The sequence below is a fragment of the Pecten maximus genome, chromosome 4, assembly GCF_902652985.1.
Source record: "Pecten maximus chromosome 4, xPecMax1.1, whole genome shotgun sequence".
Lineage (NCBI taxonomy): Eukaryota > Metazoa > Mollusca > Bivalvia > Pectinida > Pectinidae > Pecten > Pecten maximus.
In genome coordinates, this window is record NC_047018.1 from 32639933 (window position 1) to 32653553 (window position 13621).

General features: G+C 34.8%; 2 protein-coding genes across 3 annotated transcripts in view; one reads left to right on the plus strand and one right to left on the minus strand.

Moving 5' to 3' along the window:
- Positions 1-560: 560 nt before the first annotated feature.
- LOC117325867 (1-acyl-sn-glycerol-3-phosphate acyltransferase epsilon-like) overlaps positions 561-13621 on the plus strand; it is a 37243-nt gene continuing 24182 nt past the window's right edge. The window contains exon 1 of one of the 2 annotated variants that reach the window (XM_033882365.1): positions 561-832. The gene's annotated coding sequence lies outside the window, so the exon portion shown is untranslated. Of the gene's footprint in view, positions 833-9253; positions 9441-13621 lie in introns of those variants that run through there. The other variant, XM_033882366.1, reaches the window with a different exon arrangement.
- LOC117325866 lies at positions 4645-11790 on the minus strand. The gene is made up of 2 exons (XM_033882364.1): positions 11583-11790; positions 4645-7084 (listed from the first exon to the last, which is right to left on the minus strand). Exon 2 carries the CDS (start codon positions 7014-7016, stop codon positions 5601-5603), a length of 1416 nt encoding a protein of 471 aa, XP_033738255.1. The 5' UTR covers positions 7017-7084; positions 11583-11790; the 3' UTR covers positions 4645-5600.

Here is a 13621-nt window from a genome sequence, read left to right on the forward strand (position 1 = left end):
ATGAGATATCCCATAAATAAAAGTTTATAAAATATCTTATATAAGATATCTTATATATTATATAAGATATCTTATAAAGAAAAGTTTATAAGATACCTTATAAAAGATATAAGATATTTTATAAACTTTAAATAAGATATCTTATATAACATATAAGATATCTCATCAACATATAAGATATCTTATAAACATATAAGATATCTTATAAACATATAAGATATCTCATAAACATATAGGATATCTTATATAATATATGAAATATCTTATATAATTTCGTAAAATACTGGATCAACATTGCTCCGCGAATAAATTGGCTTGCCATACCGTTGGGTTACTATTACATGCTTTTGACTGCGATTTTTTTTATTCGAATCAATTTTATTTGACAAACATGAAAAAAAGATAGGGTTCACGACCTTACAAATCACTAGGCCAGTTACCGAAATTATCTTTCAGAACGCCATAAAAATGAACAGACGAAAATTGACATGAAAATATGTAATTATAGTGAATTTAATTAGTAACATATTAATGAATAAATCAAAATATACGTGCACACATTTAATATATCAACCTGTTTACTATATTATCACCTGCTGTGTCTATACATATCCATATATTGTTTGATAAAATAATTCACGGATTTATTTTTATTTGTAAGATTTCTCAGTGACTATGGGCTGTCGTCATGGCCTGAAGTCTTGTTTCTATGTGCGAATTTTCTAGGTACATGTAAATGTATACACGCCTCGGGGGTTTGCCAGCAACTTAGGAAGTCCTGGTTGTCAAACAAACTGAGGTCACTAGTCGTGAATCACCTTCCTAAGTTAAGGTACGTACATTTTTAATTGAGTTTTATCATTTTGAATAGTTTATGCATGTGATCTAAGGTTTAATATCAACTTTATTTCATTCATAGTTTAACATTAAGTTTATAACAATACATAATGAATAGGACCCGGAAACAAGTTCATCTAAGGTTCAAGTGAGGAGTGCCTATGTGAAAGTTATATATCATACAGGGACATTATATGCGAAAATGGAACTGATTCAATCATACCAGAATTTATACATTTCAGTATCTTACAGAATAATGTTTTACATGTCTATTTGATTTGTGTCAGAAAGATATATCCGGGTAAGTGATTTTTCAACAGACCCGATTAAAAACCATCTGTAAACGCAGGGAAAATCAAGCGAATTTGGCTATGACATGTAATGAAGCCGATAACATATTCTGCATAGGTAATGCACGTTGTAGTCTGGTGAGATAATTTCAAACAATCTACATTTTATTGTATATGGTACAATATTTATTCACTGAATTCATGTGAAATAGCTGAAGATGCTACACCACCGACAACGTATACAATGCTTGTCACAAACATGCACAATGTTCACAAAATGGTACAAACAGTATACGCTGTAGGAGTAATTCATTTAACACCAATTAATAAATGAAAAATAATAACAGTGTCTGAAAATGCAAAATTAAGACCGACTGTTCCGTACCAAATATAAAGGCGGAATACAAAATATTTCTTTCGGGACGCAATTAATCATTGATTTATTTTTAAAATGTAAGAAGAGGAGCTTAACTTTTCTCTCTCTTTTTTTCAAAATTCATTGTCATTTGATAGAATAGCTAGCATGTTCAGTTTGTAGTACGAAATCATTAGTATACATAATTATCTATGTAAGAATGAAAGCCAAGCATTTTTTAAGCATGATGCCTTAATTGTGTATACAAGAACTAATGGGAAAAATACCCTTGTGAATGATTGAAACAAATAATAACTTAACCTGTTTTCAATTTCATATCCGGGTATTTTTCTATATTTTGACTCCGGATAAAAGAATTTCATGCACTATTTCCGAAAAATCTCAATCGTCCTACATGTACATAACTTGATATTAAAGAACATCAGACAAAATTACAAAAAATAACTTTGAATTTTGAAAGTAAAACAAAAAACAAAAAAAAACAGACAAAAAAAACAAAACGGTTTTCTTAAAAGTGAAAATGAAAAAAAAAAGACAAGATGTTCGAAAATTGAAAAGAAAAAGAAAGCGGAGACTTGACAATGAAATAACTAGAGTTGAAAATTAAAGGAAGAAAAATACTTTTTTTAAATGAACACGTCGACATAGAAATAGGAACACTTACGATTGAATATGACCTGAAATTGATAGAGCGCAACATTGGCAAATAAAATATATAAAACTTGAAAATAACAAATAAGACAGAACTAAAAACACACATTTGTTTAAGTAAAATAACATAGGCTTGATGATAAAAACAAGACTCATCATTGTAGACACCAAAACGACATTTTATGTTTTACAACATGATAAAAAAATCTCCTTTTCATATCGATAGAACATATTTGATCAAAAAATTTTAAAATCCAATCCATTTATACATTTTACTTGTAGGTACACGTATTATCAAATATGATAATAGATATAATACTACATACGAGTAAATTATTGTATCCGGATTAACATTCAAACAGTAGTTTTGTTCTCAAATTATGAGAATGCTCGGTTTAAAAGTTACCAGGTGAACCTGGAGAGTCGAAACGGTATTGCTTAGTTCACACCAACGGCGAATGCAGCGCTTTAAATTAGCGAGCAAAGCGCCGTCATTTTTGTTTACTTTTCAAACAATATCACGATCTCTTACGCTCTGATAAGCTCCGATACGAATTGGTTGCCGCTTTGGGGACGAATTATTTCCCGACTTGTAACGGTTCCTCACGCTTTGGTCACGCTTTGATAAGCTTTGTTACGCTTTATTACGCGATTATGCGATTATGACGCTTTAAATCAGGCTCTGATACGGTTTTCAAGCTCTGTTATGCATTGCTACGCTTTGTTAAGCTCTGTTACGCATTGGAAAATGTCGAGATCGCCGATTTCATGCGACTTTTGATCAAAAGCCTATATAAAGATGCTGCAGATCCACAAAATCATTGCATCTTTGAAGAACACGATGGATACGATACGATCGTAGCAAATCTTGAGCAATCTGAGAAGACTGGGGTCCCCGCTTTGAACCAAGCTCTGTTAAGCTTTCCTACGCTTTGAGTCAAGCTTTGCTGAGCTTTGTTATGCTTTGTTAAGCTTTGATACGCTCTCGGCGCTTTAATCAATTCATGACAGAGCGCGCAAAATTTTTAAACAGTTTAAAAAATTTTGGCGCTCTAGCCGAATGTCCAACTTTACTCCAAGCTTTCCAAAGATCTATTACGACCCTGACGCTTTAATCAAGCTTTGTTACGCTTTGGTGCCGCTTTACACGCCGCTTTAAAGCGCCATCAAAGCGCCGTTGGTGTGAACTATGTATATCCAGTCAGAAGTCTCTTCAAAACTGTTTAAGGTTTTTTTGCAAAAAGTGAAATTTATTTTATTTGAGTATTTAAGTGTTACGTTAACACAAAATATGAGTTTGAGTATGTATACAGATCCAGAATGAGTGGCGCGGGTACCAAAGCACATTACAGGAAATGCTATTTTGATACTGCATGTTATTATTATGCATTCAAAATAAAACGTATTGCCATTTTAAACTAGGACAAGAGTTAAACCATTGATAAACTGGCACACCAAAAATGTAAAATATGACTAAAAAGTACGATAAAATGTTAGCATTGTTTTCAGGTAAACAAATACTGTACACTAAGATAACAAAAGGATACCATATAGAATAATAAAATTGAAAACATAACAAGGTCATGTTTTCTGTCACAGTAAATGTAATACTAACAGTAGAACAGATCTAGTTCAGTTTCATCTGCAAAGCGAAAAGATGATATTTGAAGCATTGTGTTCACGTTCAGCTATTCAATGGCAATGGAAGTAAGTTAACATTGGTATTAGATCAAATACAAACATACTAGGCTTCATTGGTGCCCTCTGAGATTCTTGATGTTTTTGTATGAAAAACAATAGGTGCTTATATGCATATTATTGTATTTTTGGTACTGTTTATATATCATGCGATAGTATTTGTATTCTTCGTGTCTTGATAAAGGGGCAGACTGCCTAGAAAATTTGACTTTTTCATTGTCCACACTGTTGGAATTACTTTTTTGCCCCATAACATTTCAAGTGATTAGTATCCTGCAGACATACCTTTGCAAGGATCCAGTGTTATCAAGAATAGTATCGTTTATATTACTTCTTTGACCTATATATATTATATACGATTTCATTCAATTCATTTGCTGTTGGTTGTATGTGTTGTCTCTCAGCCAAACATCTGAATTTGAACACTATAACTGGAGTTTACAATAAGTTGAGGTGTGACACCGACTGGTATCCTTGTCAGAGTATCATTATGAACGGAGGTTGGGATATAGCCACACCTTTCCTTTGTTGGTGTCATGATTACTTTTAATGAGGCAAAAACGTTCTTTTACAGCATATAGATTTCTTTTACAATAAAAAGAAGTGTACTCTAAATAAACCACGAATCTTCATTATAGATTGCAATATTACAAACAAAGATCCTGTGAGGTTATGTCATGGCGCGGTGTACATCATGCATCCGCTGTATATCCCACTGTTTTATGGGGCGGTGAATGGGAAATTTTGAGGACACATATCCTGTTCTTTCCGTATAAAGACTTTGGCCTTTTCCGTATAAAGACTTTGGCCTAATATGGCCTGGATAATCCAGGAATAAAAAAAATCAGACGTTCCTGGAATAACATATCAGGTATTAATGCGTTGTTTTAAAACTAAGATGTTATATAAAGGAAATATGTTGTTCCCAACGGTACTCCGAGGCAGCATGTATTCCTATTATTATTGAGGGAAATGTTACTACTTATACAGTGTATTACTAAAAGCAAGAATATCAGCAGCATTAAAAAATCATGTAAGCGATACAGACCTCTTCTAATTTTGTTGATGTCGTGAGATATTACATAAAAAAATCAGTACTTTTTGTTTTAAGTAAGAATAAATTAACCGATATTCTTTGTAACCATAGACGACGAATAGTAGAAAGCAACTGAATGCCCGCGTTCAACACGGCTGGGGCATTTATATAACTTCCCGTACAGATTTATAATAACACAGCTAAATACACTGACAAATATGACTTGTTACAATATCATCGAACATTCTAAAAGCAAATGTTGAGGGGAAAACCACTTGAAATCGTGGCGTTGTAAAGCTGAGTATAAAATACTTGAATATTAAATTAAAATATATCGTCAAAATTAAAACCAGACAATTTCAAATAGACTGATTCCTCGATCACTGCCAACCCTCACGAAGACATCTTTGGTTGACATATTTGACTATGATATTAATTTACCGTCACGTCAGGTGTCAAGACATGTTTGACAGTTTGCTTTCGATTAATTTGTTTTTGTTTAACGTCCTATTAACATCCAGGGTCATTTAAGGACGTGCCAGGTTTTGGAGGTGGAGGAAAGCCGGAGTACCCGGAGAAAAACCACCGGCCTACAGTCAGTACCTGGCAACTGCCCCACGTAGGTTTCGAACTCGCAACCCAGAGGTGGAGGGCTACTGATAAAGTGTCGGGACACCTTAACCACTCGGCCACCGCGGCCCCAGGCTTTCGATTAAATGTTGGGTTTAGTTATATGAAGCTTTTTCAACATCTCTATCCAAAATGATTCGAGTTGGATTTGATCTTCCATAGGTTCCGGAGATAACGGTTTGGAAGTTTCATCTGGCTTGTATGAAGATGTCTCGTCGTGTTCAGAAGCTGTACGTTGATAAAGAAGTGTTGTCATCGGGATACCTGGACATATAGTAGTTGAGGATGCATGTTCTTTCAAAACTGCAACCTCAGATAGGAACTTCCCTTCTTCAGCATGTTTTAATGCTTCTTTACAGTAGCCTTTCGCCACCTCCTGACGTCCCTCCAGCCGATTCACTTTTGCACATGCTACGAAAAGATGCAGCAACCTCAATCTTTCCATCCCATCTTTTAATTCCATCATTTCAAAAATACACCATTTTGCCGCCTTTATATCATTGTCTGTTATTTGAGCACCCGCAATATCTCTAGATAAAATATCTATCCCGAGATGACAGTAAATTTTCTTGTCTAAATACACTCTTCTCCAGTTAAGCTGTATATCTCTTTCCTCATGGGCGAAGTGATTATATCCAACCTCCACCCAATGCAGGATCCGCTCCTTGTATTCCAACGCTTCTGTTATCTTGTTTGCTTGACAGAGACTACTGTAGTATTGTAAATACATATTTACGACCGCAAATATGCAGCTACCGATCTGCTTCCCGCATGAAAACATAGCAACATCACACAACACCAAGGATGCGTATTTTAACACTTCATCGAATTGGTGGGACTGTGCACATGCTGTTCCCTTCCGAGATTGGAATATGAGTCTGGAAAGGGAAGGATTTGATGTTTCACAAAGAATTCCTTCCATGGTTTGAAACACCGGGCGCGTCCATAGTTGTGATTTATCCGCCTCGTGTCGTTTCTGTAGGACTGCCTGTAAATCTAATAACACGAAGAAGCAATCCGCCACATTGCGTTTTTCAGTGCCAGTGGGCATTGTTTGTAGCGTGGATGAAAGATGATTTGCCCACCGTTTAAAATCTGCATTCCACTCTAATCGTCCACTCCGTAATGCTGTGGCTTTCAGCATTTCATAAAAGTTATTGATGTAGCTTTCGTTCGAGCCATTTGCCGGTAGGCTTTGCGGTGCCACAAGAGGTTGCGAATTTTTCTTGTATAGTTTATTCTTAAATCTGGTGTACAATTTACTATTCATCTTTAGACAGTTTAGTAGCCTTTCCTTTCTGCATCCGTTTGGAATGGCATGGATGATCGCAATATTAATGGGCAAGTGTTTCTTCATTGACTGTCTGATATCCATGTAACCATCCGGAGTGATGATGTCATTCAAATACAGAATCTCAATAAAATCACGGAGCCGTCTTTTGTGACGTTGAAGACGTAGGTAACACTCATAGAAACCTTGCTTCTCCTCTTCATTCATTGTTAAATGGATGACAACTAGTTACTGCTTGGTAGTCGTCCTCTATTTAATATTCCTGCTCATGAGACCTGTAAGTATCAACACGTACATTATGGAACACCCCGTAATAATACCAGGAACAATACAGATATAATGGTTAACCTCCCATGTAAGATTTCACTGATAGATTTCACAACTTCCGATATTACCTTTATTTGAAGCTTTATTCATGTTTCTTTATTGATTACTATGTAACCTGAAATGTGTGAGATGTATAAACGTCAAGCTGCTTTCGTGGTTAATACAAACTTATTAAAAGTAATAAATTCAGTATTAGACTACTAATTGTTTAATATGTGGTATCCAGTTCAATCTTTACATCGTAAACTATGTTAACATATTGAAACCACGAAGGAAATCACCCACGAGAATTTCATATCAAAAAGCAAACGTTGCTATTGCAGTTGATCACGGGAAAAACTATTGTAAGACGAATTGATATACCCCAAAACATGCCTGTGGATATATTTCATGAAACATCTACAAATAACCTATAAGGATATAGCATTTAATAAAGTACTTAAGATTTGAGTGATTTGAAACCTTGATAGTCAAGGTTATACCAGAAATTTAAACACAATCATATTTTTATCCCAATGGAATATTTAAGTAGTAGAGAATCGTGTTTCGACTGTGTTTATATATAATGTTGATATTTTATAAATCAATGAGCGTTTTAGCATATATAATTAACGGTATTCTATTTTTCATTTAACAGTATTATTTTAAAAACCCAGCTTTAAATCATACTAAATATATTCACCATGCAATACACAATGTCAATCTGTTCTAATTATTATCAGGAATTTGTATGTCAGACTTGATGCACTACCCTAGAGTTCTAAGTATCAGGAATTTACGTGTCACATTTGATTTACTTCTCCATAGTCATTTCTAAGTATCAGTACATAATATATTCTATATGTTTGCGGTAAATTCCCGATTTCATGACTAAATTTCATGAAGAGTGTGACATTGTGTTACTATGTTCATTTCACATAATGCGGATTTAAACAGTAATTATTTCAACGGATAAAAAGGTATATTTTAGTTGTTGACCTTTCATGTAAACTTCATATCTTACAAACATGACACATATTGAATGTAACGCTGCATTAAACAGCTCTTTTGTTATCTTAAGGCTTATCTGAGATGTTAGAGGTCAAAAGCGTAAAAACCCGAAACATAATACAATAAACGCTGATATCGCTTCCGTGCCTAAAATATCTGGTAATGATTGAAACTATTCTACAAGAAAACACGTGCTCTTTACTTAATATCTCAAGAGATGGTAATGCTCCTATGGGGAAAGTCCTAATAAAATTGTAATCATAAAAACTCAAATAATATCATACGCTTACCCTATAGGCATAAACTAGTACATGAATGCCAAAGGATAAAAGAGAAAGTGAATCTAATCATTTTGATGGTATGCTTTTCATCAAAAGTGAGTCAGTACACTTAAATGGAAATACAATTTCTGTACGTTGATTGTATCGCGTCAAGTTTCAGATTTCAGTTTGTTTAAAAAGTATTTCGTTCAAAAGTTTAACAACATATATAAATGCAATCATTTCAATGGAATTAAAAACAAGTTTATGTTGTGTGTATTAACTTTCCTACATTTACAGTTACCAAACCCGTTATGTAACATAAATACTAAATATTAGATAAGTGTTCATTTCCTGTTTCTAGTGTTTTGTTATATTTGTATACACTGTAACGTGATACAGACAAGAGTGATATTCACTTATTTTCTCCATTGCATATATATGCGTTAAAAAGACTTGTTTTGAGCTCGACAATTTTCTAGAATATGATTACATGTATTCATTTAATTATATGAGTTAAAATTGGCCATAAAAATCGATACCTATTCTCACATAATCATCAACCATGCCCATTCAAGTGAGATGCATAACTGTCCGACATTTTGGTGTACAGAACGGGATACTTATTTCCTTACTATAATAACGTATGATGAGTAGGCCTAGCTGAGCACGTTACATCAATAAATAAGTTACATGTGGGTTTACACACACCGCAACAGGAAATGGAATGTATGAATACATTTTCCTATCGATTTTACAGACGTGCAATCCGTCGCAAGCACGCATAACTCGCATACATTTCAAATATCACACAAATGTTATACACCGATATACAGGTAGTTGTTTCCGTACAGGGCTGACACATGCTATTGGTCCAAGACTGATACAGGGTATGGTATAAAATGGCGGAAAATTTTATATTTATCATATATTTACTTATACCGAACGATTGTGATAATGGGGTAGGCTAAAGGGATGTCTAGCCATTCAGAGAAGGCTGGTTACAGCCTCGGAAGAATGCCGTATCAAATATTCAAAAAGCTTGCATTTCAAAGTAAGTATATGATAAATGATTTTATAATGAAATATTTTATTTCAGATGATATGACTTGTATCAACATTCCGTCATCATATGCATTGACGTTTGTATGCATTGCAAAAATTCAGTTTGCCGTCGGATATCGACCATCTTTACTTAGCCGACATGTTCGGGTCTAAATATAGTACACACATCTTAATGCTGAAGTCTGGTTTCACATTGAGGTATTAAAAATAAGCGACGAAGACTCCAAATAACCAAAATCAACTACTGTCCGAACTTCAATATAACAACAAACCCGTCAAATTGTTTCATGTATGTGTGTGTGTATGTGGTTTGTTGTGTGGTTGTGTGTGTGTGTTTTAATGGCCATCCTATGTATCTGCCTATTCTTGCGTTACACTAGTTGACACACTTTTCACTGTAAACAACCAGTTGGTTTTAACAAAATATACCACAAAGAGCCGCCGACAGCAATGTATCTGCCTAACCTTGATAACAGTTCGGTTTACACACTTTTATCCACAAACACTTGTTGCATTTTTGAACAAAAACGTAAATGTGCTTTTGTAGTTATTATTTGTGTAGTTTATAAGCTGCAATCGTCTATTATATTCTGTAATGGTTTAAATTGTCTCCAGTATGCATGTCCAGACGATAGCTATGTCATTGAACATGTGCAATTAAACTGCCATTTTATCAGACAAATACAACCCTACCCAGTCCTTTTCTTCAAACAACAAGGAACCTCTGTCTGTTTTGTCTGTCTGATAGGTATCTCAAACAATTTCGGCTGAATAGAAATACAAATGTTTACTAATATAGGGTGGGTACGCGGAATTCTACCGACAACGTGGGTTACCTCTTACGCGCTTCCATCCGGGCTAACAAGAGTTATCAATTGTTGTAAAATATTTTACATTTTACTAATATAGTTCTGTATAATTTTGTGTCGGTAAAATCTACGAAAAAAAAATTGAAAAATATAACAAAGGAGAGGAATTCATACAAGCTTTCAGTTTCAAAAATATTAAAAAGTAGTGTATGTAATTGATGCAAAAAATAAAACATTGCTTAAACCAAGTTTGACAATATCATAAAACATTGCTTAAACCAAGTTTGACAATATCAATCAAAACAATACCTAGAACATAATCATACGACTTTTATAGGTAGATCATATACCTTACACCAAACCTTACACAAAACCTTACACCAAACCTTACATCAACCTTACACCAAACCTTACATCCAACCTTACACCAAACCTTACACCATACCTTACACCAAACCTTACACCCAACCTTACACCCAACCTTACACCAAACCTTACACCAAACCTTACACCCAACCTTACACCAACCTTACACCAAACCTTACACCAAACCTTACACCAAACCTTACACCATACCTTACATCCAACCTTACACCATACCTTACACCAAACCTTACACCAAACCTTACACCCAACCTTACACCCAACCTTACACCCAACCTTACACCAAACCTTACACCAACCTTACACCAACCTTACACCAAACCTTACACCAAACCTTACATCCAACCTTACACCATACCTTACACCATACCTTACATCAAACCTTACACCAAACCTTACATCAAACCTTACACCATATGTCTTTGCTCTTCCTTTTTTTTTTAGCAAAAACGTCCACATTAGTCATTAGTATGATTCTTCCAGCTAAAAGTCATTTAGAATGAATTTATTTCACAAATTCAGAAATTGATCAGAATGAATGTAGTTCTTTCTGTTTGATTACAATAACATTTTACAATATTATGTCCCTGGCTAGATGGGAAGAAGTCAAATTTGCACAATCGATAGATTTAAGATTTAAAGTAATTATATGAGATTGCCGTACCTTCAAACACCTTTAACAAAATAGATGTGCATTATATGATATGCCTTGACTCACTTGGATTCACTTTCGTAACACCGCGTGCTTTTACCTATACAATAGTGTCTTTTGATGAAATGCAACTGTGATGAAAGAGCATAATAGAATACTCTCAGTATCTATTTTCAGAAGTTATAATCTACATGATTTGGTAGTAAACCGCATTTTTTTGCGTTGTTATACATGCATCAGATCATTTCTCACAATTCGTATATATCTATTTTTATAAACAACTCACCTTGTTACGTCATTACGCTCTGGTAAATCATTTTCAATCGGAACAATTTCCTCTTGTGGATTCTATCCTTTAAAATATATTCGCATTTAATCGCCGAAACTTTGGAAGCAATTACTTTGAAGCGGAAAGCTTCCTGTCCATATAATAACGTGTGGAAGCTGTCATATGATTGGAAAACCCATAACGAGACAAATTTCAAAACGAGGCGCAACCCTACACGTTTGATAAAAATAGGGGATTGACACAGCACTCAACCACTTCGACTAACAATACACGAGAAAAAAATCGTGAATTTGCGAGTAGTTCTCTTTAACAAAACCGCTGAATAAATAGTTTAAATAAAAAAAACAGGACATTCATTGTAATAATAGATACCAAATTTCCAAGATAAAAAAAATCTTATTCACTTGTCACCTTGAATTCGGTGTTTGGGAGAGATTCTCGTTTTTATTAACACTTCACTGATTTAAATACCACCCTGTGTCTGGGTTCAAAAATGGCGTTCAATGCTATTGTATAGCTATCATATGCTATGCACTACATATGTGCAATCGTGTATGCACGTGTGTTATTTTCTGCTGGTAATTTCCAATGACATGCATGAAGTGGTTTTATTTATAGCTATAAACGTAACAGCGCTTAGTAAAAGGGGTGTGTCCCTTAGAGCTTTACGTATGTCCTCTGTTAACTCTACTTACATTATTGAATGGTTTTCTCATGTCTATTTTTCTTAACTGTTCTTGGTCATCAATGTTTGAATGCCTTTTGACCATCCATGCGTCAAATTCAAACCTTATATATAATCATCGACCAAAATAGCCACTCAAGATGGCTACACTAGACAGAAAGAGTACGTGTTTAACACCGATTGGCTGTGTGGGATATGATTCGGGATGATGTCAAACATTTATAATGGGAATGTAATTCTTATTGTGTGAGCCCGGGATAATGCCAACACATGTATAAAGGCAATGTAATTCTTATTGTGTAACACCGTGACATAGCAATCGATAAATGCATGGAATTAATAAGGCCCCTCATAAAAGGATACCAGCCGAGGAGACTGTTTGTTAAGGGGAACATTTTAAAGCTCACCATGCCATGACGCAGCGTCCGTCGTCCGTCCGTCCCTCGTCAGTCAATATATCCTTTGAATCACTATTAGTCCTAATCACTTCATCTTTTTATTCGCTACTTGTCCTGAATGACTGAATGGATGATGATGAAATTTAGTCATGAGCAGTATTCGCAAAAGGGATCCAATGTTGTATAAACGGAGGATGTGACTCCCCTGGGGCCTGACGGGCGGGGCAAAATGGGGAAATGGAAGTACAGTGTAAATCCTTTAAATCGCTACTAGTCGTGAACGACAGAATGGATACTGATGAAATTTGATCTGAAGCATTATTCACCAAAGGAGATCCGATGTTGTATAAACCGAGGGTGAAGCTCCCCTAAGGCCTAGAGACGGAGGTCAAATAGGAAAAATATAGCATTCTCCATATTCTTTAAGAAAGTCAATACTCTGGATCCACATTTGTGCCGTTGTTTCGAGAGGCAGCTCATAAAGTAGAAAATATTTGTAATATAACTTTGATAAGAGTTCGGTTTCTTAAAATGATGACTGAAATAGCCAGGTAAACGATGCGCAGCCTCCGGGCCTCATGATTTGTTTCATTTTGCTTTGTGTTTTTTTATTCATTATTTGATAAGTAATTAATACACTCGTTACTCGACTTGGAATGATTCCAAATCATTATAAAGACAATGTAATTCTTATTTTATAACATCCTGACACTAGTTACTTGTGTTCTTCATGTGTGTCTCGTCTAGGAAATCGACTAAATCTGTGCATTACCAATATATAATGGTCGATATAGCTATTAAATTCTCTACGTGTTGCTCTTTACGTATGTATTTGAAATACATGGAGTTACAGCCGCTAGAGTAACGACTAACAGTTTAAATACCAGAAATCCTAGTTATCGCAATAATCATCTTCACTGTGTATACCCACCCGTACACCAGAAAATGATACC

Excerpts from the sequence above, each read along its gene's own strand:
- LOC117325866 (XM_033882364.1), bottom strand. The coding sequence starts at position 7,016 with ATGAATGAAGAGGAGAAGCAAGGTTTCTATGAGTGTTACCTACGTCTT.